This window comes from Myotis brandtii, unplaced genomic scaffold, assembly GCF_000412655.1.
Source record: "Myotis brandtii unplaced genomic scaffold, ASM41265v1 scaffold317, whole genome shotgun sequence".
Taxonomy (NCBI): Eukaryota; Metazoa; Chordata; class Mammalia; order Chiroptera; family Vespertilionidae; genus Myotis; species Myotis brandtii.
Genome location: NW_005362155.1, coordinates 550,558 through 574,302, shown reverse-complemented (window position 1 = coordinate 574,302; position 23,745 = coordinate 550,558). Strand labels below are relative to the sequence as shown.

At 40.6% G+C, this 23,745-nt stretch overlaps 1 protein-coding gene across 1 annotated transcript in view; it reads right to left on the bottom strand.

Moving 5' to 3' along the window:
• XPO6 (exportin 6) overlaps positions 1–23,745 on the bottom strand; it is a 90,759-nt gene that overhangs the window by 51,344 nt on the left and 15,670 nt on the right. The window contains exons 6-8 of the mRNA XM_014542951.1: positions 17,110–17,563; positions 13,824–13,950; positions 8,177–8,286 (exon numbers count right to left, since the gene is read on the bottom strand). Coding sequence (XP_014398437.1) covers positions 8,177–8,286; positions 13,824–13,950; positions 17,110–17,563 — 691 coding nt within the window. The remainder of the gene's footprint in view (positions 1–8,176; positions 8,287–13,823; positions 13,951–17,109; positions 17,564–23,745) is intronic.

Sequence of the window (23,745 nt, the reverse complement as noted above, 5' to 3'; positions counted from 1 at the left end):
CTAAAAATTGCAACAAATAAATAAATAAATAAGATACCTTGGAATAGCCCTAGCTGGTTTGGTTCAGTGGATAGAGCGTCAGCTTGCAGACTGAAGGGTCCCAGGTTCAATTCTGGCCAAGGGCACATGCCTGGGTTGCAGGCTTGACCCCCAGTAGGGGGCGTGCAGTTGGGCAGCCAATTAATGATTCTCTCTCATCACTGATGTTTCTATCTCCCTCTCCCTCTCTGAAATCAAGAAAGAAATATATATATATATAATTTTTTTTTTTAAGATACCTTGGAATAAACCTAACCAAGGAGGTAAAAGACCTGTACTAGAAAAACTACAAGACACTGAAGAAAAAAAAATAGAGGAAGATACAAACAAATGGAAGAATACACTGTGTTCATGGATTGGAAAAATTAACATCATTAAAATGTCCATACTACCCAAAGCAATCTATTAACATCTAAAAGGGAATTTAAAGACTTTGAAGATATTTAAAGACGATAAAAAGGTAATAAAAGTGTAGTGGATAAAAGAAAAAAAATTTTAGTGGAGTCATAAGAGTAGGGCCTTAATCAAATAGGTCCAGTGCCCTTACATGAAGAGGAAGTGACAAGAGAGCACATGTATGCTCCCTCTCTCCCCATGTAAGCATGGAAGAAAGGCCCTGTGAGCACTAAGAGAGAAGACAGCATCTGCAAGCCAGGAAGAGTCCTCATCAGAACCTGCATCTGCCAGCACCTTGGTCTGTGACTTCTAGTCTCCAGAACTGTGAGAAAATAAATCTCTGTTATTTAGGCCACTCAGCCGATAGTATTTTGTTATGGCAGACCTAGCTGGTTAATACGGAAGGTAAATGACAGTAAGAAGGAAACCTGGAACTTCAAGAATGAAGGAAAAGCAAGAGAAGTAGCAAATACATGGGTAAATACAATAAACTATTTCTCTCCTGTTAAGATCTTTAATACATGAGTGATTAACAAAAGCAAAAACTGAACATTGTTTGATAAGGTTTTCAATGTACATAGATGTTAAACATATGAGAACCTCAATACAAAGAAGGGAGAGTAAAGAATCAATATGATGCTAAGGTTTCTACATTCCAATTGAAGTGATAAAATGTAAGTGCAAAGTTAAGTATATATTTTGTAATGCCAGAGCAACTACTAAAAAAACTCATATAATGAGATATAGTCAAACACTCAATAGATACATTAAAAAAGAAAACTAAATTTGCGTGCAACCAACACAGTCTCAAATGAAGCAAAAACTTATGAAACTGCAAAGAGACCGACAAAGCCACAATTACACTTGGAGAGCTCACTTCTCTCGGTAACTGATAGAACAAGCAGGATAAAGACAACATGTAGAATGCCATCGACCAACCTGATCAATGACTGACATTTATAAAACATTTCACCCAACTACAGGAGAATACGTACTCTTTTCAGGTGCACAATGAACAATCACCAAGAAGACTAGCTCATAAAACAAATCATAACAAATAGAAAAAAATGAAAATCATGCAAATTATGTTTTCAACTCAATCTAAACTAGAAAACAAGATATATGGAAAATCCCAAATATTTGTAAACAGAGGAAATCTCAAGAGAGATTTGAAATACACTAAACAGCCCGGCCAGTATGATTCGGTGGTTAGAGCATCATTCTGTGCACTGAAGGGTCCCAGGTTTAATTCCAGGTTAGGCACATACCCAGGTTGAGGTTTTTTTTGTTGTTTTTGTTTTTTAATTTTTATTGATTTCAGAGAGGAAGGCAGAGGGAGAGAGAGAGAGAAATATCCATGATGAGAGAGAATCATGGATTGGCTGCCTCCTGCAAGTCCCCACTGGGGATCGAGCCCACAACCCGGGCATGTGCCCTTGACCGGAATCGAACCTGGGACCCTTCAGTTCACAGGCCGATGCTCTATCAACTGAGCCAAACCAGCTAGGGCCCAGGTTGAGGTTTTGATCCCCGGTTGGGCCCCTGCATGAGACAACCAACTGATGCTTCTCACATCAATCTTCCTCTCTTTCTCTCCCCCGTCTCCCTTCTCTCTCTAGAATCAATGAAAAACATATCCGTAGGTGAGGATTTTTTTAAAAAAAAATTTAGCCTGGCCAGTGTGCTAAATGATTAGAATATCAGCCCACTCACTGAAGGGTACAGATTTGATTCCCAGTCAAGGGCACTACCTGGATTGCAGGTTCGTTCCCACTTATCGCCCCCCACCCCAAGCCCCCGTCAGGGTTTCTCTCTCTAGAATCAATGAAAAACATATCCGTAGGTGAGGATTTTTTTAAAAAAAAATTTAGCCTGGCCAGTGTGCTAAATGATTAGAATATCAGCCCACTCACTGAAGGGTACAGATTTGATTCCCAGTCAAGGGCACTACCTGGATTGCAGGTTCGTTCCCACTCATCGCCCCCCACCCCAAGCCCCCATCAGGGTATGTGCAGGAGGCAATCGATCATTGTGTCTCTCTCACATCTGTCTGCCTGTCTATCTGTGTCTCTCGCTCTCTCTCCCTCCCTTCCATCCTCTCTGAAAAGCAATGGAAAAAAATACCCTCGGGTGAAGATTAACAAAAGATAGATAGACAAATAAAAATAAATAAATATTTTTAAAATGCACTAAACAGTGAAAAGGAAAAGAGAACATACTAAAATTTGATAAAGCTAAAGCTCTGCTCAGAGGGATTTTAAAGCTTTAAAGGTTTAAGTATACAACAGAGATAAACCTACAGACCTGTATGGCTCAAGCCACAGACGTGATTCCAAAAACATCCCAACTTCTGAGAGTTAAATAAAATTCTACATGTTAAGGCAACTACATAGTAGATGCTCAGTAAGTATATGAGGAATGAAAAAACAAATGGGCAAATAAATAAATACGTAGGCAATAAACAGACAATTCAGGTTGGATAACTACAAAGGACTGAAGCATAATCCTGGGTAGCTTTTTCAACTCTATAATGAAATAACTAAGACCAAAATCACTTACTCTCTAGGGAAGTCAAAGGCATGAATTTCTCTTAGCAAGAGCTAGAAAGCTACTGGAGCCTTCATTTAAAACTAGTTAACATCTTTTATTAATTGTATCAAAATGTCATGTGTCATAATGGCACTTCTTCTTTATTAAGCAGAAAACCCACAAGAGGGGGAAAAAAAGGGCAATTTTTTTCATGCTCACCCACTTTTGTTTACAGTTCAATCTAGTGTCACCCAGAATCCCTGACTGGTCTGTGGCCAGCACTTGTCCGTAGTCTCATGACAAAGTCAATAACTTTAGTTGCTTAACTCACTTCAGGTTTCCTCATCTTCCTGTAAAAATAAGTTTCTACACAGGTGGCTCCCTTCACATTGACAAGCACAAAGAAAAGAGAGCGAGAGAGAAAAGGGAAGAACACCAATACATATTTACTGAGCACTTACTGTCAGCCACGGTGCTTTACACACACTGGTTCACTTAATTTTCTCAACAACTTACAACATAGGTACAACCATCCATAAAGTACAAAACGAGGAAAAGTAGAAAGAAATTCAGGTCTTTCCACACCACCTCAAAATGGCAAATCTGGACAATGAGCCCCACCAGCAATTCTTATGTTTTAAATTGATTTCAGAGAGGGAGAGAGACAGAAACATCAATGATGAAGAACCATTGATCGGCTGCCTTCCACATGTCCCACACTAGGGATCTAGCCCAAAACAGGAGCATGTGTCCTGACCAGGAATCGAACCATGACCTCCTGGTTCATAGGCTGAAGCTCAACCACTGAGCCACAGCCACTGGGCCCCACCAGCAAGTTCAGCTGGGTAAGTTACAGAACTTTTTTACTCCATTAACATTGGAACTCAAGTTCTCTAAAATCCCCACCAGTTCTGATCAAGAAGCACTGGAGTATTCTCACTGAGCAAGGAATATGCAGAGCTCCAATTTCCAAGCTCCCAAGACCAAAAATAAATCCATGTACATTTGTGCTTCTAAATTTGTAGCCTACAATGTCTACCACATTGTTGTCAGTGACGGATGATGCAAAACCTTTAAACCACAAGGGACAGGAACTCAGTGCTGCCTCTATGAATTAACCACACCTACATTTCCCACTTAGACACTGAGAAAACATTCTTGACTACTTCCTGTAAGATCAATTGTTTCTGAAATTTTGGCTCAACCACAAGTCTGATTCCAAAAGCACCCCAACTTCTCTCAGATATATTTTATCGGTTGAAAAACATTTGACCATATTTATAAGCTCTCAGATAAAATGAATGTGGTAATTACCAATAGCCAGTGCTCTTTTTCAGCTGCTTCTGCAAAACAGCACAGTCTGATATATTGGGGTCTTCTATAACTAAAACAGTGGCTACCAAACTTTCAAAACTTTCATTTAAAAACTTTTGAGCATATTTATATAATGTACAGTATAAAAGGTGACAGATAAAGTTTATCAGGTGAATTTCAACTTTTTTCTTTGTGGACCCCAGTGGACTACTTATACACCGTTCAGTCTACTACAGGTCAGTCTACTACCCTAGACCACTAAGGGGTATCTGATGGACAAGCAGGTCTTCAGATGATGATTACTCTTTCACAGCATAAGCCACAGACCAGCTCTGAAGGCTTGGGGTTTGGGTATTTTTGTTGTTTAAAGACATAAAAGTGTTGTAAGTGTATGCTTTTAAAAAAGTCATGCCCCAACCCCGTGGTCAGCAAACTGTGGCTCACGAGCCACATGCGGCTCTTTGGCCCCTTGAGTGTGGCTCTTCCACAAAATACCACGTGCGGGCGCGCACATACAGTGCGATTGAAACTTCGTGGCCCATGCGCAGAAGTCGGTATTTTGTGGAAGAGCCACACTCAAGGGGCCAAAGAGCCACATGTGGCTCGCGAGCCGCAGTTTGCCTACCACTGCCCTAACCCATTTGGCTCAGTGGATAGAGCATCGGCGTGTGTACTGAAGGGTCCCAGGTTCGATTCTAGTTAAGGGCACATGCCCGGGTTGTGGGCTCAATCCCCAGTAGGGGCATGCAGGAGGCAGCCAATCAATGATTCTCTTTCATCATTGATGTTCTATCTCTCTCTCCCTCTCCCTTCCTCTCTGAAATCAATAAAAATATATTTTTTAAACAGTCATGAAAAATTAGAAAGCCTCATTTAGGATGATAATCAAATGATCAATAAGAAAAATCCCTAGTGTTAAAAGTGGTCAGCCAGGCCCTACCCAGTTTGGCTCAGTGGATAGAGTGTCAGCCCGCGGACTGAAGGGTCACAGGTTCGATTTGGGCCAAGGGCATATACCTAGGTTGCAGGCTTGATCCCTGTTCCTGGTTGGGGGTGTGCAGGAGGCAACCAATCGATGTGTCTCTCTCACATCTATGTTTCTCTCTCTCTTTCTCTCCCCCTCCCTTCCACTCTCGCTAAAAATCAATGGAAAAATATCCTCGGGTGAGGATTAACAATAACAAAAAAATAGTAGTCAGCCAAAACCACTGACAACTGTGGTATCAGATGCTATCAGATAACAGGTGCCTGGGCAGATAGGTCAACATCAGCAGGAAGGCTAAAGGCCTTTAGGCTCTCCAGGGGCCCTGTCACTTAACTCCATGGTCACCACCATAGCCAAATGGCAGCAACATCATCTATTATTATTACTGTTGGGGTCATAGCTGTGACTGAGTGTCTAATCATATGTTAGGTGCTGTGCAGGTATTTTATATATATGATTCTATATACATCCTAGCCAACCTTCAAGACAGGTATTAGTATGCTAATTCTGCAAGAGGAAATAAATGTGGTCAGCATATAACCTGACCAAAGTAGCACTGCTACCATGAAGCAGCAAAAGAATTTAAACTCTATACCACTGATCCTTGCATTGGGACAATAGTCTGTCTAAGTGTACTTTTAACAGTAATAATCTGTTAGTGTACATTTTCTCAATGAAACCATATTCTCCACACCTAAAGCACACTTGTACTGTGCTTTAAGAAGGATTTCCATATTAATCACTTCCCCAGTTTATTCTTTCAACAAGCCTGAGAAATATGAAAGAATATCTACAACTAAATATAGCAAAATTAGGCATAGTCCCAGGACCAAACGATGCAACTGTTAGGCATCCAAGAAAGAGAATTTGGCGAAAGCACATTTGCTTTGAAGAATTTCATTCAAAAACACAATTACTTACAGTTAGCAAATTCACCAAAACAGGATCTACTGTTGTGTAATAAGGTTTCTGATACATGAATGTACTACCCATAACCACACGTGAGTTGGCACCATAGCAACTTGGAAGCTATTTTGCAATCACAAAAATAATGTTTGGGAACAAAAGTGCAAATGTTTAAACTTAAAATGCAAATATTTACAACTAGTGGCCTGGTGCACGAAATTCGTGCACATTAAAAGGGAATTAATTAGAGGAAATATTTTAATATTGCTATTTGCCCTTTCTGTATAATAGAAGTGTCAAGAGATGAAAGAAAATTAGTAAAATGTATATGAAAATCTCCCTCCTGTCAGAGTCTGGGGCACGCCAAGGGACCCAGAGTCAAGTCCCCGCCCACCTGCACACACCTTGAAATTGTGTGAGACCCAGACCCGGCTGGCCCCACCCCCGTCAAGCCCGGCAGGGCGGGGGGCACAGTCTCAGGTCCCACGGCCCTGTGCGAGGGCATGAGGGCGTGATGACCATTTGCATATTAGCTCTTTATTATACAGGATTTTAAAAGCTCATAAAACCTCAGCAGGGGAAAGGGTTTTAGAGGTTCCATCCAACCTCTTCCCAGGCGGGGATTCTCCTCACCACCTCCATTTGGCACATTTCTGGGGAAGGCATGCTCACAATCTCCACCACCAACCACTGATACCATTTACTGAGCATTTATAATGTGCCAAGCATTCTAAATACATTAGTTCATTATTTCTCAAATGAAGTAATGACCACAGTGTACAAGAAACACACTTTCTACCTTCAAGCAAAAAAATGAGCTTAAGAAACATGGGGGAAAAACATTTCCCCATTTTCTATTTTTATGCTAAGTAAAATAAGCCAGTCAGAGAAAGACAAGTATCACATGATCTCACTCATAAGTGGAATCTAAGGAACAAAATAAACTGTTGAACAAAATAGATCCAGAGACATAGGAGATGGAACAGACTGTCGAATCTCAGAGGGAAGGTGGAGTGGGTGGGTGGGAGAGAAGAGATCAACCAAAGCACTTGTATGCATATATGCATAACCCATGGACACAGAAAATAGGGTGGTGAAGGTCTGGGGTGGGGATGGGCTAGAAGGGTCAATGGGAGAAAAAAGGGGACATATGTAATACTTGCAACAATAAAGATTAAAAAAAAATTTTTTTAAATACATATATATAATTTTAAAAGTGCAAAAGTAATTATCTGTGGATTACAAAATTATGGATAACTTATCTTCTTTATATTTTCTATCTTTGCCTGGTTTCTAAAATAAATACTTTTCCATGACAAGTATTTATTGCCTTATTTAGGAAATTTTCAAACACATACAAAAGGAGTAAGAATATAATGAACCCCAAGTTCCTATCAACTAAGTTCAATCTCAACCAACATATGGCCAACCCACTTCCCCCTCTCTTCCCAGTGGATTATTTTAAAGCAAATCCCAGGTGTCACATCATTTCATCCAATAAAATACTTCACTAATGTCATTACAAACAACACACAATTCCCAGCCAGCGGGGCTCAGTGGTTGAGCATTGACCTATAAACCAGGAGGTCACAGTTCGATTCCCCATCAGGGCACATGCCTGGGTTGCAATCTCGATCCCCAGTGTGGGGCGTGCAAGAGGCAACCGATCAATGATACTCTCTCATCATTGATGTTTCTATCTCTCTGTCCCTCTCCTTTACTCTGAAATCAATAAAAATATATATTTTAAAAAGAAACACACACACACAACATGAAGCATATCACACCTAAAAAAATTAACAATATTTTTTTAATCAGAAAAAAAAATGTTTTCAGAAAATGAAATATTAAGGGGGGAAAAGAAGAAAATACTAAATGGCATTACTACTTTAGGTTATGTGACTCAGTTTCACTGAAGAGGTCTGGCTGCATGGTTGACCCTTCAAGGCCATAAGAAAAACTGGCAAAAATGTCTATTTCTAAGTTATCAACATTTCTGGGGTTTACCTGTTGAGCACTGCTTCCTTGTCTCCCAGACGACTTTTAATTTTACTTGTCAGATAGTCCAAAAACAGCGTCCAGATGTCCAAACAAGAGAAGTAACCTTCATGAGTAGGCTATGGTACAAAAGAAATCCAGACAATGAAATTACTTAATGCAAATACTCCTTAGGAACCCACCCACCAGTATACTTCTACCAGAATGTTACAACCATAAGTCTAGGTTCCCTCAACTTCCTGGTGTCTTTTAGAGGGTCTTCACAATTAGGCCTGTTGAACCTAACGAGACAAGGGTATCAGAGACAGAGAAGCATGGAACAGATTGTCGAATCTCAGAGGGAAGGCGGGGGTGGCAGGATGTGGAAAGAACATAATTGGTGGCAGGATCAGATGTGGAAAGAACACATCATTAGGGAGATACTAAGTGGGACAAATTGAGTTACAAAATAAGCCAAGCAAACACCTATATTAAAATCTAAGACAGTGGTAAGAAGGACTCTTTCAGATTATCCAATTCAAATCTGTTTATAGAGAAAGAAACTGAGATCCAAAGATATGATTTATTCAAGCTCAGGGGAGGAGCAGGTCCTTTTACCTCCGGCAAATGCTCTTTCCACGACATACCATTACAAAACTGAAAATAAATTTCAGTGGCTCCAAAGGTGCCAAGTTTACACATTTGAACATTAGGAAAGACCATTTGCAGTCTTCTTATATAACAGACTGAAAATAAGCTTGTTAAGTCTGACTCTCAGGCATTATCTCATCTGCAGAAGTAGGGGTGTCCAACAGGCTAACAGCATCTCTAACCCAGTGTTGATAAGGACAAAGTGAGGAGAGGAGACAAAGTCTTTGTAGGGTCCTAGTGCTGGACCATTTGAGTGATTGCACTGACAAACTCTCTGGAGAGCTTTCAGCTCTATTTCCTACAAAATCCAGGCATTATACTCTCCACCATCTAGTCCTCCTCATACTAGTGCATATTCAGTTTCAACTTGTGGTCCCTCAATCCCTTACATATCCACTCAAATTCTTGCTACCTACAAGAACTCTTTGGTTTTAGTTGTGATTGCTTGATTGAACCACATATTGGTAGCGGGATCAGATGTGGGAAGAAATAATACTATCATCTTGGATCCGTTTTCCTTCCATTTCTGATCCACAAGGAAATCCAGAAGTTTACATGGACATGTATGAAACTTGCCCAAGGAATAACTAATGTTGGGTGGTAGTGGGCAGAGGGAGTTATGTGCCCAGTTGAGTCTGAGACTGAAAACTATAACTTAAAAAACAGCAGACTCCAAGCTCACAACCCGCCAGGCAGCCCTGGCACCTGACGGCTAGAGTTCCATCAGGACCACTGACAAGCCATCCTCAGAAAAAAGAAAGACCGCTTCCTGTCTCGACTTCGGACTTCAAAAAATGCAGGACATGTCCATGACAAGAAATGACGCAGATGATTAAGCAGGAAAACAATTGATAAGCCACATGGAGATAAGGTGGGCAATTGGTAGGCAGGCACTCGACTTGCCCAGCCAGGAGATATAGTCTTGTCCTGGCTTTTGGCTTGCTGAGCTTCCCTTCATTAAGTCACCCAGCTATCCTTCTTTGGTTTGAAATACCAGCCCCCTTCAAAGAACACAACTGACCAGATGCACATGGAAGTGTATTAGAGAAAAGCCACCACATAAGTCCAGGTTTTATGGTGTTATCAAAATACTTTATAATTATACATGTCTTACCATGCCTTTGAATTAAAGATGTACTATGTGTGTCAAGACTGGAAAAAAAGGTGGGCAGATAAACCTTTTGTAGGACCTGAAATATTGCCACTCACATCCATATATGCAAGCCCCACTGTGAGACCTTGTGTATAACCCACATCTGGCCATTGACGATTGCTGTGGGTATAGACTGGTAAGATCATAACAATTATAGGTTGACTGCACGTTTGAAGTTGTCCAACTTTTCAGAACCCACACAAGCCCATTTTTTAAATGTACCTGCACTCAGATTTACTTATCAGATTCCAGGGATAATTAATCGCTAAAGATCCTGACAAGTTTCTTTAAGAAACTAATGATACCACTCTTATTTGCAAGTGGTGTGTAGTGGTTAGTTGTCATTTGCATTGGTCTATGTGATTTTTAAAAAATATATTTTTATTGATTTCAGAGAGGAAGGGAGACAGAGAGAGAGCTAGAAACATCAATGTTGAGAGAGAATCACTGATCAGCTGCCTCTTGCACACCGCCCACTAGGGGGGTCGAGCCCGCAACCCAGGCTGACAGGGAATCGAACCATGATCTTCTGGTTCAGAGGTTGACACTCAACCACTAAGCCACACCCGGCTGGGCTGGTCTATGTTATCTTCACAACAGTCCTGGAAACTGGACAGATGTATTTTTCTACTTCCCATTTTATAGATAAAGGAGCCAAGGCTCAGAAGTTACCTGCCCAAGGTGACAAGATAAGGAACAGAAACAGAACTAAAATGGGGATCTTGAGATTCTGGTCCAGAGCCCTCCCCGACCCCCCAGCCATACTATCTCAGAGAGTTTTAGGAAGAAGGGGCAAAATGAAAAATGCAAGACCAAGAAGGAATTGGTGATGACACAGTAAGAGAAGAAGCAGGAAGACAGAAATCATATGATTATTTGCAGACACCCCAGGGCCTCAGCAAGCAAGGAAAGTGACAGTGGCGGCAAACACCTGGTGAGCACTAGTGGCTGGAGGGACTGCAGCAAGACTCTTAGGTGAGAAAAACAAAGTAGAAAAAGGAAGAGAAGAAAGATACTAACACCATCTTTATCTTATTCTTTATCTATTCTTTCAAAATATGTTTACCAATACCAAACTTTTCATGAATTTATAAACAAAAGGCAAAAATATTGAGTATATCCATAATAACCCTGCAGACAAGAGAAGAGCCATATTTCCCCACTTTACAGTGAACTAAACTATGATGAAGTAAGTTCACACTGTTAGTGAGTAGATGAGAACTTAAAGCTCTCTCTAGAGAGCATTTAATTTCTTATTCTTAAATTGTATCCAAAAAACTCCCCAACCACCAGCTCCTGATGCAGGTGTGCCCTGCCATCTCTTCTCCACTCTGCCTCTCCAGCAAAAGGCTGCCCACCCTGTGGTAACTGCACGGAGCTCCCTCCAGATTCCCACCCCTCTGCCCAATACTCAGCATCTGCTTCTGCCCAGACCTAGAGGACACCACAGTCCAAGAACCTGCACCCAGAAAGAAAGGTCCTCACTCAGGAGGCCACAGAGCAGAAGGGAGCTCAGGTGACAGAGACCTGCAGGTAAAGGAGGAAGAAGAGGTTGTTGTTTGTTTCATTATCATATGTATTTCTTTTCCCAGCATATAAACATGTATATGTATATGTATATGTATGTGTATATGTATATGTATATGTATATAAAACTACCCTTTTCAGTTCAATGGAGAACTACAATGTAGGATTCTAATGAAAGAATCATAAAAGATGAACACCGGGAAAGACACTGAAAATGCCCACTGCAGCCGCTCACCTTAGGTAAGGAAACTGAAATTAAAAGAAACGAAATAGACTTTTTCCATGGACACAGACTTAACAGAAACAACCAGAACTCAACAAGAATTTTTTAGTCCAAATCCAAAGAAGTAGTCCTAAGACATGCACACTTGAACACATTCTTCTACACCATATACACTAAAAGATCCCTTTTTACCTTGGGAGCAAAACTGCAGGACATTTTCATTCCATTTTCCCAAACGACCCCTTCTTTCTGACGTCAGCGCTGGCTCGTTCTCTCTTTCATTTCTGCTGCACTTGCCCTATGCCAGTGGTCGGCAAGCTGCGGCTCGCGAGCCACATGCGCCTCTTTGGCCCCTTGAGTGTGGCTCTTCCACAAAATACCACGTGCGGGCGCGCACATACAGTGCAATTTAAACTTCATGGCCCATGCGCAGAAGTCAGTATTTTGTGGAAGAGCCACACTCAAGGGGCCAAAGAGCCGCATGTGGCTCGCAAGCCGCAGTTTGCCGACCACTGCCCTATGCTATCTATCAAATCCTTCTTTTTCCTGGTCCCCTTTAGGATTTGTCTGGACCCCTCTCAAAACTTTCCCACCTTTGATGTCTCTCCCTCCCTCCCATCCTCACCCTCCTACATTCCATCCCCTCTTCTGTTCCTCCTGAGGCCTGGGGAGCCAGCACGTTTTCCTTCTTGCTCTGCACTCACTGGACTGTCAGACATCTTGACACTTGGAGGTCTCACAGAGTCCAGTGATGATGGCACCAGTCTACAGTTACTGAACATCATTGAGTTGAACCAATACAGCCTGTGGTTACCCTCCTCCACCTGCGCCCTTCCCTTCCCAGGAATGGTTCACCTTACCACTGGGTGCTCTGACGGAGTGCCAAGCACCTCCTTGAGGAAGGCTGGCTCGCACACTAAATCCTAACTCCAAGTCCCCTATCACATACACAAACCTCTCCCAGCCTGGACCCCTGCCTCTCCTCTGGCCCCATGAAGCTACATTAGTGGTTTAAACAACCATAAAAGTCTTCTTATAAAATCAGATGCCCTCACCGACAATTTCATCCCTAGTATGTACCAGCAGAAAGAGCTACATATGTACACCAAAAAACGTGTGCAAAAATGTTCACTGCAACATGATCCCTGGTCACCAAAACTAGAAGCAGCCCAAATTGGCAGTGGGATAGAGTTTCAGACAATGACTTACTATAAAGCAATGAAAAAGAACTACTACCACACAGCACAGATGAATTTCACAAACATAATACTAAATGAAAAAAGCCAGACAAAACAAATATACTTTGTTTGTTTCCCTTAGAAACTAATCTGGGATGTTAAAATCAGGACTGGGGTTACTTCAGGGAGAAATGAGGGGGAAGTGACTGGGAAGGGACAGGAGGAGATTTCTGGGGGATGCTGTTAATGGCTAATGTTCTAATTCTTGAGTTAGGTGCTGGTTACATGGTCTGCACTTTTCTGTATGTGTGTGATACCTCAATAAAAAAGCTGATTTTAACCACACACACAAATGGGCACAAGGGATAGGGTATGAAGGAAATGTCTACAACTGGGCTGTGGTGATGATGGCACCAGTCTACAGTACCTGACGTCACTGCGTTGTCCCATTACAGTGGGTGAATTTAGTAGTATATAAATTTTACCTCAGTAAAGCTGTTAAAATATATACAAATAAAAAGTACTGGGTCACTAAAATGTAAACTCAATGGAGGCAAGGACTTTGAAGATTATATATACCTAGCTCCTGAAATATAATAGGAACTCAAAAAATATTTGTTGAAGGGGGTTGGGGATTAGGAGAATGTATGCTTCTCCAACAACACCATAAGAGAGCACAGACTGTATGGGTTCAAATCCTGGCTCCATTGCTTACTGTATGGTCCTGAGCAAGTTATTTTTTGTGCCTCAGTTTCTTTGCCTGTTAAGTGGAGATGATAATAATAATAATAATACCTACCTCACTGGGTTGTTATGAAGGATAAATGTGTTCATCTTTACATACTAAGCACTGCAAAATGTTTGGGAAGTAAAGTCATTCTTTCTCCTGAAAATAAGAAAGCAGACTTTTGGGGGAGAAAGGGACGGGCAATTCTGGGGCATTACCTGATGAAATGTGTACTTAAACAAAAGTGTCAAAAATTCCACCACGGGGAACTGGGAGTAGGACTCAATTCTTCTTAGGTGAACACTCACAAAGAGCCGCAGAAAGTCAGTAAACTTCTCGATGTAGCTAAATAAGAGAAGACAAAAGGTGACAATGAGACACGCAGCACATCCTTAAAAGAAAACTCAATCCAAATTTCTTTCAGTAAAGAACTATACAAATTTATATTTTCAGTTAAAAATATAAAGGCCTGCAACAATTACCTACAGGTCAGGCAACCCTTCATTCCATTACCACCTGAAACATAGCAGAAAAGCAACTTTAATCCTCAAACACCATCTATGAAGCATTGTATAAGCTAGTGCTCACATTTTCTGAATCGTTAGTGTTATGGCCCAAATAAAGTGAAAGGAAATTATTCTAAAAAGTCAATGGGCAGATCATGTGTGTCATTTCAACGTGGCAGGTCTGGAAGGGTGGTTTTCTTTGGTAGGAGGCCAAAATATTAAAATGAATGTGCTAAAAACCAAAACAAGGCTGTACAAAAGGCATGGCATCCAGGCAAGATATAGTCAAGCCTGCCCTGTGTTTAATTAGCATCAGGAGCTAATTAAACACAGCACATCCCAATCCACTCCAAAGTGATTTCAAAAACAAGGGAAGAAGGCTGTCAGAGCTGGAAAAGCCTCGGGACAATTTAATCTGATGCTTCATTTTACAGAGGCCTGGAGAGATGAAGCGATCGGCCCAAGGTTACTCAGCCAGCTCGTGGCAGAATGGGACACCATCCACTCTCAAGTCAGTGCTCTCTTTTCACATCACAGTGAAGCCCCAATCATCTGTATTCCCAAAATCATTTCACAGAAGAGTGTGGGTCACAGCTGCAAGGATAAGAGACTTTTGTTATTAAACACACAGCACATCATCACTCTCACATCTCAGAAACTGTCATTGTAAGCCCCTAAATACCAAAAGGTGATTAGAAAATGAGATGGACATAGCTCCATAAATCACATTTCAGAGACCAATAACAAAAAAGATAAAGATATAACAGGCCTTAGCCAAAAATTAAATAATGGCTAAACCAATTCTGACACTCATAACTGAAAAATCCCATTTTTAAAAAGCACAGATATATGAAATAATAAAGGGGAGAAGAAGACTTTGTCTCAGAGGAGCAAAATTAGGCCATAAATAAAATGTCCCATATGGTTCTTGGGACCTATTTGCCCTGAGGATGGCCCACTGGTCTGCCTGCACACATATGTAAACTTCTTTGCAGCTTTAATAACATTCATTTGTTTGATAAGGATCATGGGGCCAAATTCTTGAAAAACAGTAAGGCACTGAAATCAACTGTTTCTAGGGTTCGAAAAGGACAAAGAGACTTCTCTCTGACGCCTTCAATCACTAATCCTGAATGAGCAGGAACTCCTCATTCCTCGATCTGCTTATTACATTGTATTTTTACAGGGATTTTCAAAGTCACCAACCTGTTTACTGCTCTTTAGAAAGATTCACTCAATTCCCTAGCACCCGTAAAAGAACAAAGAGAAGTCATGGGTAAAATATCACGCAATCTCAATTTTATTTTAATCACCAACTCAAATTTTTAAAGAATGCAAACAAGGCTGTTCAGCTGCTAAAACTTCAAATTTTATTTCACCTCATTTTCTTTCCCTTGCCCACCTTCTGGTACAGGTGCTAATGAGCAGTAGAAAGTTAGGGAAAAAGGCAGTGGAGAAAGAGAAGCAAAGGACCTGGTTAAGTAGCACCTAAACAACGGAGAATGGACTTAGCTGTTTAGAATTAGTGGTAGGGACCCGAGAGCCAGGAAGCAAGCACACAGTATTGTTTATGTCACCTTTCTGCTTCCAGGCACCTCTCAGCTTTCACAGGGCAATAGGAAGCATAGAATTAAAATACAAAACCAAGAGCATAAAAGTTACATGTGACAAAATCAGTACAAAGATAACCCATGACAACATTTCTATACCACGCGAAGATAAGCCATAACAAACATTATGCTACAAGTAAAAGTCAAAATCACTGATATTTTATGCTTGATACAAGCAGTTAGATTTTAACATGAAAATACAGCCTTTCTTAACACAAGCTAGAAAAAATATAAAATAGTGTTTGAATACTGATACCTTTGAATTTATATACAAAGCTATTTCCAAATAATAAATAAAACATATTACCATACCATTTTCTGAATTTTTCTGTGATTATACAGAGAAATTTTATACAAAGCTTGCTTACAATGAAGCAAACCAATTTTTTTAATTTTAAAATTGCTTAATTTAAAAAGCACTAAAATTGTCTTAACTTTAGGCACTTTGTATTGTTAATTATTTTAAGGAAAAGGAAATGGATTAACTCTGTATAGCTTAATAATAAAAAACAAGCCAAGGAAAATTAATTAAAATATTAACTTTGGCTGCCAGGCAATCTATACATATTTACTAACTCAACACAATTTATCTGCTTGGAAGTTTCTGAACAGTCAACATGATGCTGTTAATATAAGTTTCAATTTTCCCTCTTGTTTTCATCCCGCAGTAGCATCATATTAATGAAAGTTGTAAGACAGAGAAATGACATTGTCTACAAGGGAAATAAATGAGGCCATGCCTCAGAGTACTGTGACGGAATCCTCTTTTAGGGCACTTAGGAAAGGCTAGATTATTTTAGACTCCATTCAAAAGGACAATAACAAACAAACACAGGTATGCCCACATTAGCCTGTGCCCACATCAACATCTCTCCTTTCTTTCAGGAAAACTTGCCATCTGTGTGAAACTGACAATATGACAACATCCTATACACTGGCTGATGTCCACTTGGGAAAAGTCAAATAGTAAAAACTGACAAGCCACACCAAGTGAGAAAGGAGACTGTAACTCCTGTACCTCCACGGACCTCCTCTCCTGTCCTTGGCTATGCATGAGCAGCAGTCTCGGTTCCTGCACCACCTCAGACCTGCAGGCAAATAGTGAGGAAGAGGGGGGAAGACGGGTGGAAGGGAGGACAGGAGATGGATGGGGGAAAAGACAACAAGCCTACACAATTCACAATCACTTTTCAAACTCACCTCATTTCCCTTAACCACCCTAGCCCTTCCAGCTAAGCCTAGACTTACTGGTACACACCTACCTTTCTGTTCCTGACCAGGAGCCCAAAATTCTGAAACCAAAGAGGATTACAGACACCATGCAGAACACTGATAACCAGTCAAGGCCCTCTCTCAGGGCACGCTGACGTCACACCTGTTTCCATTACCTCTCATCAAGTTCTTCTAGCCTGCTCTTGACCGTGTGGGCATTGTTATCCTTGGTGATTTTCTGCAGGAGGTAGAAAGTCTGCTGGAACATACGCAGTAAGTACTCCTCAAATTCCATAGGCACACAGTTCTTGGACATGAGTTCATTGATGCAGGACATGGCCAGGACCCCAAGCCGGCCGCGTTCCTGACCCAACACACAGTTCTGACTGCTGCCGTTAACTGATGCCATCTTTCTGGCCCGGATGTCACAGCCAAAGCGCGCAAAGTGGAAGATGGTAGTAAGGAGGGATGGGGTGATGCTGGCAGACAGAGGAATCCAACTGAAGAGATGGGCCAGGCACTCCAAGGCCAGGGAACAGATATACTCACTCTCCACATCAAGGATTGGGATTGGCTGATTCAACAGTTTGGCTGAACTAGGACTCTGCAACAGGTTACTCAGTAAGTCACCTGAAAATACAAAAGGCTTTTAAGATCTATGCTATCAAATCTCTTAAAAACCAATTTAAGTAATTCTTCAAACAAACAAACAAACAAAAGCAAGCATTACTCTAAATCAAAACCAATTTAAGTAATTCTTCAAACAAACAAACAAAAGCAAGCATTACTCTAAATTAGGAGTTCTCAAAGTTTGGTCCAGGGACCCATGAATGTTTAAAATAATGCTGCTCTTCTCAGTAAATGTTTTTATTTGTTCTGGAAAACATATTTATTTTTCATTAAAATATATCTGGTTTATATATAATGAGTTTATCAGTTATTTTTAAATGAATTGATAAATATTTGTAAATTTTCTGTTTTAGTATCAATAGATATAACTCACAAAGCTTTCTGAGGACCTCAATAATTTTAAGAGTAAAGGAGTCCCTAAAGGGTTAGGGTGGGAAAAATGGGTAAAAGAAGCCAAAAGGTACAAATTTCCAGTTATAAAATAAATGAGCCCTGAAGATGTAGTGTGCAGCATGGTGATTACAGCTGACAATACTGTACTGCCTATGTCAAAGTTGCTAAGAGAGATCTTAAAGTTCTCATCTCAAAAAAAAAAATTATGGATGTTATCTTATTATGGTGATCATTTCACAATATATACATATATCAAATCATTATGTTGTACACCTAAAACTAACAATGTTATAGATACCAATTATATCTCAATTTTAAATAAAAAGAGTAAAGTGGCCCAGAGACCAAAAATGTGAGAATTACTGGGCTAGGCCAGGTAGGTCTGTGGATCTGCACCATCAGCATCTCTGGGAACTTGTCAGAAAGTATAAATTATCAGGCGCCACCCTACACACACCTACTGATGTAGAACCAGAAGGAATAGAGCCCAGTGCAAGCTCTCTAGGTGATTCTTATATTTGCTTAATTTTTGAGAAGCACTGGACTAACAAAATAATGTAAAATGAAATGAGGGGGAGCTATAAAATGATTTTGGAAAAGACAAAAGAAGAAAAGTATTCAAAACTATAAGAAGAATATTTTCCTGAAGATGTGACTACATAAAATAAAAGGACTTATTCTGCCCTTCCCAAGAGTGATAAAGAGTAATCAATACTAAAAACTTTAGGATTAAGGAAGAAATGTAGGCAGAAGAAACACATATACAAAGAAGAAAACACCCAATTCAGACTCCTCCACAGTAATATTCAAAGCCAGAAAACAGTGATGCAGTGTCTCCAAGTTCTGGGGCAAAGAATGACTTAACCTGAAGTTCTCCTTTGAGTATAAAGGAAGGTGACATTTTCTCAAACATGCAAAAATTCAGATAATAAATATACTGCCCATAAGTTCTCCTTGAGAGGATACTGAACAATGAAAACTTGCATATAAAGTGATAAAAGTAAAGAATTAAGGAATTGAGAAGTGCGGCAAAGTGACTAACACAAGCACTGAATTAAATATAGAATCAAGACTAAACAAACACTGGAGTTATAGAAGGGTGCACTAACTTTCTCATCTTTCACAAGCAAGTCTCAATATATGGCCTAAAATTAAAACATGTACTAAGAAACTAGTTTTTGTGCCCTGACTGGGAACTGAACCCACAACCTTTTGGTGTACTGGACCAGCCAGGCAAATCTATTTTTCTTAACCTTAAAAGTATCTTTTTGCTCTAGCTGGTTTGGCTCAGTAAGTAGAGTGTCGGCCTTTGGACTGAAGAGTCCTGGTTTCGATTCCGGTCAAGGGCACATGCTTGGGTTGTGGGCTCAAACCCCAGTAAGGGGCGTGTAGGAGGCAGCCGGATCAGTGATTCTCTCACATCACTGATGTTTCTATCTCTCTCTCTCCCCTCTCCCTTCCTCTCTGAAAACAATAATAATATTTTTATTTTTAAAAATTATCTTTTACAAACTAATATTCCTTGTGGAAAAAGCATCTCAAGGTCAGCAATTACTTCCATTTAATACCTCTGTTAAATTCCAACTAAAATTCGTTTTGTGTGTGTGTGTGTGGTTTTTTAAAAAATATATTTTATTGATTTTTTACAGAGAGGAAGGGAGAGGGATAGAGAGTTAGAAACATCAATGAGAGAGAAACATCGATCAGCTGCCTCCTGCACACTCCCTACTGGGTATGTGCCCGCAACCAAGGCACATGCCCTTGACCGGAATCGAACCTGGGACCCTTGAGTCCGCAGGCCGACACTCTATCCAGAGCCAAACCGGTTAGGGCTAAAATTTGTTTTTATTAAAAATAAAAACATATGCCCTAGTGCAGGGGTGGGCAAACTTTTTGACTCGAGGGCCACAATGGGTTCTTAAACTGGACTGGAGGGCCGGAACAAAAGCATGGATGGAGTGTTTGTGTGAACTAATATAAATTCAAAGTAAACATCATTACATAAAAGGGTACGGTCTTTTTTTTTTTTAGTTTTATTCATTTCAAACGGGCCGGATCAGGCCCGCGGGCCGTAGTTTGCCCACGGCTGCCCTAGCGGCTTGCCTCAGTGGTTAGAGTGTCGGCCTGTGGACTGAAGGATCCCGGGTTCGATTCCCATCAGGGCACATGCTTGGGTTGCAGGCTCGATCCCCAGTTGGGGGCGTGCAGGAGGCAGCCAATCCATGATTCTCTCTCATCATTGATGTTTCTATCTCTCTCTCCCTCTCCCTTCCTCTCTGAAATCAATTTTTTTTAATGTTTTATTTTATTTTTTTTGGAACTGCTGTTGTGACTTTTCACTTGAGTCACACAACTCTCTTCCAAAGACAGTAACTGTTTCTGGCATTACTTTTTTTGTCATTCATGGACCAATGGCCAGATGCCAGAATCAGAGGAAACCACCACTACCCAACTAGAATTCTTGGGACAGAGTCTGATCCTTAACCAGAACCAAAATGAGGCTTTGGCAATGGAGGAACCAAAAGACTCCACCTCAGTATGATCTTATATTAAATCTAGACTTCTGGGCCCTTAGGCCTTTTTAATAGTCTCTTGAACATTTTAAAATAGAACTAAATTCTGGCTTTAAAAACAAAAACAAGAAAAGTTGTCCCCTCTTTAGCTCAGAAGAATTTTTCTACAATGGGAATGCTGAATGAAAGCATCAATGACAATAATGATGTTCAGAACAGCTACCACTTGACGTGTTATTATTATTTGCTTGGCACTGGACTGAGTAATTAATATATATATTTTCATTTCATGCTCGCAGCTCTGAGGTAGATGTTATTATCATCATCTGCACTTACAGACTGCTAGAATAATGAAGACAGGCAGATTCGGCATTTCCCCCAGGTTCCTTGGCTACTAAGAGGCAGAGCTGAAACTGAAACCCATAGCCTAGGCTCCTTCCCAGAAGGCAGGTCACCCAGAAAGATTATGCAACCAGGAAAAATGGTCAGTAAGAAAGCTAATATTCAAATATAGAAAAATATGTATGATCTAAAGTCATATGTGCACACTATGGCCGCAACTATAGAAAGATATAAGAACAAAGACTGAACAGGATTATACAAAAGTAAAAATCATTTAGGTGGACAAGAATGACCTATGACTTTTCCCCCCTCAAAACAAGAATCTTGCTCTAGCCAGTTTGGCTCAATGGATAGAGCATTGGCCAGCAAACTGAAGGGTCCCGGGTTTACTAGTAATTCTGATCATGAGCACGTACCTTGCTTGCAGGCTAGATAGATCCCAGGCCCTGGTCGGGGCACGTGCAAGAGGCAACCAGTTGATGTATGTCTAGACCTATGACTTTTTTCCCCGTAAAACAAGAATCTTGCTCTAGCCAGTTTGGCTCAATGGATAGAGCATTGGCCAGCAAACTGAAGGGTCCCGGGTTTACTAGTAATTCTGATTATGAGCACATACCTTGCTTGCAGGCTAGATAGATCCCAGGCCCTGGTCAGGGCACGTGCAAGAGGCAACCAGTTGATGTATGTCTACCTCATCAATGTTTCTATCTCTCTGTCTCTCCCGCTCCCTGCCACTGTCTCTAAAAAAAAAAAAAAATCAATAGAAAAATATCCTCCAGTGAGGATTAACAACAAAAAAACACAAAAATCTTTTAATGTTGTTTTTTAATGAAAGTGATTTTATTCTACTTCAAGATATTTCAGCAGAATATGGAAGAGTTTTTTAAAAATGTATTTTAATCAAAGTGGAAGGAACTACCACAGAACAGAGACTCTGCTTCATATTGCAGCATTTCCAAAGAAAACTTGAGAGAGCTTTAACAAACTCCCTGTGTAAGGGAACACCTTCAGTATTAAACCTATGGGTGACTTCCTTTTCCCTGAACTGAGCCAGACCCTGGCAGCAGCATGCACCCAGGCCCCAAGAGGTGTGTGGATGACTCACTCTGGTGCACATAGACTTGGTTGGAACACATGTAAGGCTTTTATGCAAAGATGCCCTCAGCTCATCTATTTTTTTAATTATTAAAGTTTCATATGCTTTCTATTCAATTCTGTATCTACTAACTCAAGAGTTTCCCAACCTCAGCACTCTTGACATTTGAGCTGGGTAATTCTTTGTTGTTCTGTACACTGTGGGATATTTTAGCAGCATCCCCAGCATCCACTCGCCAGATGCCAGTAGTACTCTTTCATCCAGTTATGGTAAACAAAAAATTCCTCCATGTTGCCAAATTAATTCCCTATAGGGCGAAATTGCCCCAACTGAAAACCACTGACCACATGGCGAGAAACTCTATTCCAGGAGCAGTAGGAGAAGAAAATAAGATCACAGGAGTTGTGTGTGACCCTCCCAAGTACCATCTTTCTATAAGTAGCTTATACGGGAATGCATGAAAAGATTTACAAGTGCACAAAGATGGGCCATTTGGAAAGAGTTTGGGAAAAAATAGGAAGGTATAAATTGGTTTCAATCAACTCGGCCTCTCTAATCCATCTGCACCCTGAAACACTTTCCCTCACCAGTGCATGTACACATCTATACAGTATTTGAAAATACTATGTAGATGAGAAATTTTTATTGTAGATCAAAGCTGACTCAGAATTGCAGTATTTATATTTCATTTTGTTCACTTTTTTCCAATTGTTCAAGCAAAAAGAAGACAAGAGAAGACTTAATTAAGAGGGCTGAGGCTGCATAAATGCAAACGGCAGCAACAGTCACAGCCTGCAGAGGACACACCCACATCTTCTCTCAATTCATCCTCAGAGGACAGCAGCAGTCAGAGAAGGCAAACAGAGGAAGTGGCAGAGCCAGGACTCGAAACCAGGGGAAGGAGGAGGCTGGCAAAAGTGGTGAGAGTGACCACGAAAGCAAACTTAGGACAAAGACAGTGCAGGTAGATTAGGAATGATGGAGTCTCATCCCTGCTCCACCACTTACTGGTGCTGTGACCTCTGGCAAGTAACCCCCTTGGGCCCCAACTTCCTTGTTTGTAAACGAAACATAAAACCATCATCTACTTCACATCTACATCTGGCCTAGTGAAAGGAGTTTAGGAGATAAGGCAACAATTTGGGGAACTATTCTGAGAAATAAACCACACACACCCTTTAAGACTTTTTTCTCTATCGACTGTTAGAGTAGTTGCTCTAAGAACTAGTCCCTGGGCTTTGTTCTTTGAAAGTGATAAGACAGAAAACAACTTTACAAGACAGTATATGAGAAAAGAGACCAAAGGCTCAGGAGCTAGGTCTGAACAGGACTGGCAGGGCAGGAGGGCCCATCAGGGACTATTGATGAGTGTGTTTAAGTTACTTAGGTACTCACTGGGTCCTAACGTCTCTCAGAATGAATTTCCTACAAAAAACTAAGCTTATGGTCAAGAAAGCTAAGGAATTTTCTAGAAATTCTACTGCTTAACTTGGTGTCTTAAGTGCATAAAGGCAGTTGAGTGAAAGCATTGAAACAAATGTTGATTAAATCACCAGTGCTGTCCAAATAATAGGGCAAAATCTAATGACTTCCCTTGCAGCTGTCACAAAGAGAAGAGTAACAACTGAATGTGCAACTCTATTTTTTAAAGGGAAAGCATATCAGCTTAAAAAGCTTTACTTAATTCCTTAGCCCCCTCCCCTGCCCACAGTCTCAATTTATTTTGCTTTTTCTCAAATACTAAAATTCAAGACTTCAAAAAAAATTTAATAGTGTCTAAGAGACAACTGTCAAGAAATACACACCATGTTTTTAGGTTTTATTTATATGGAAATGTC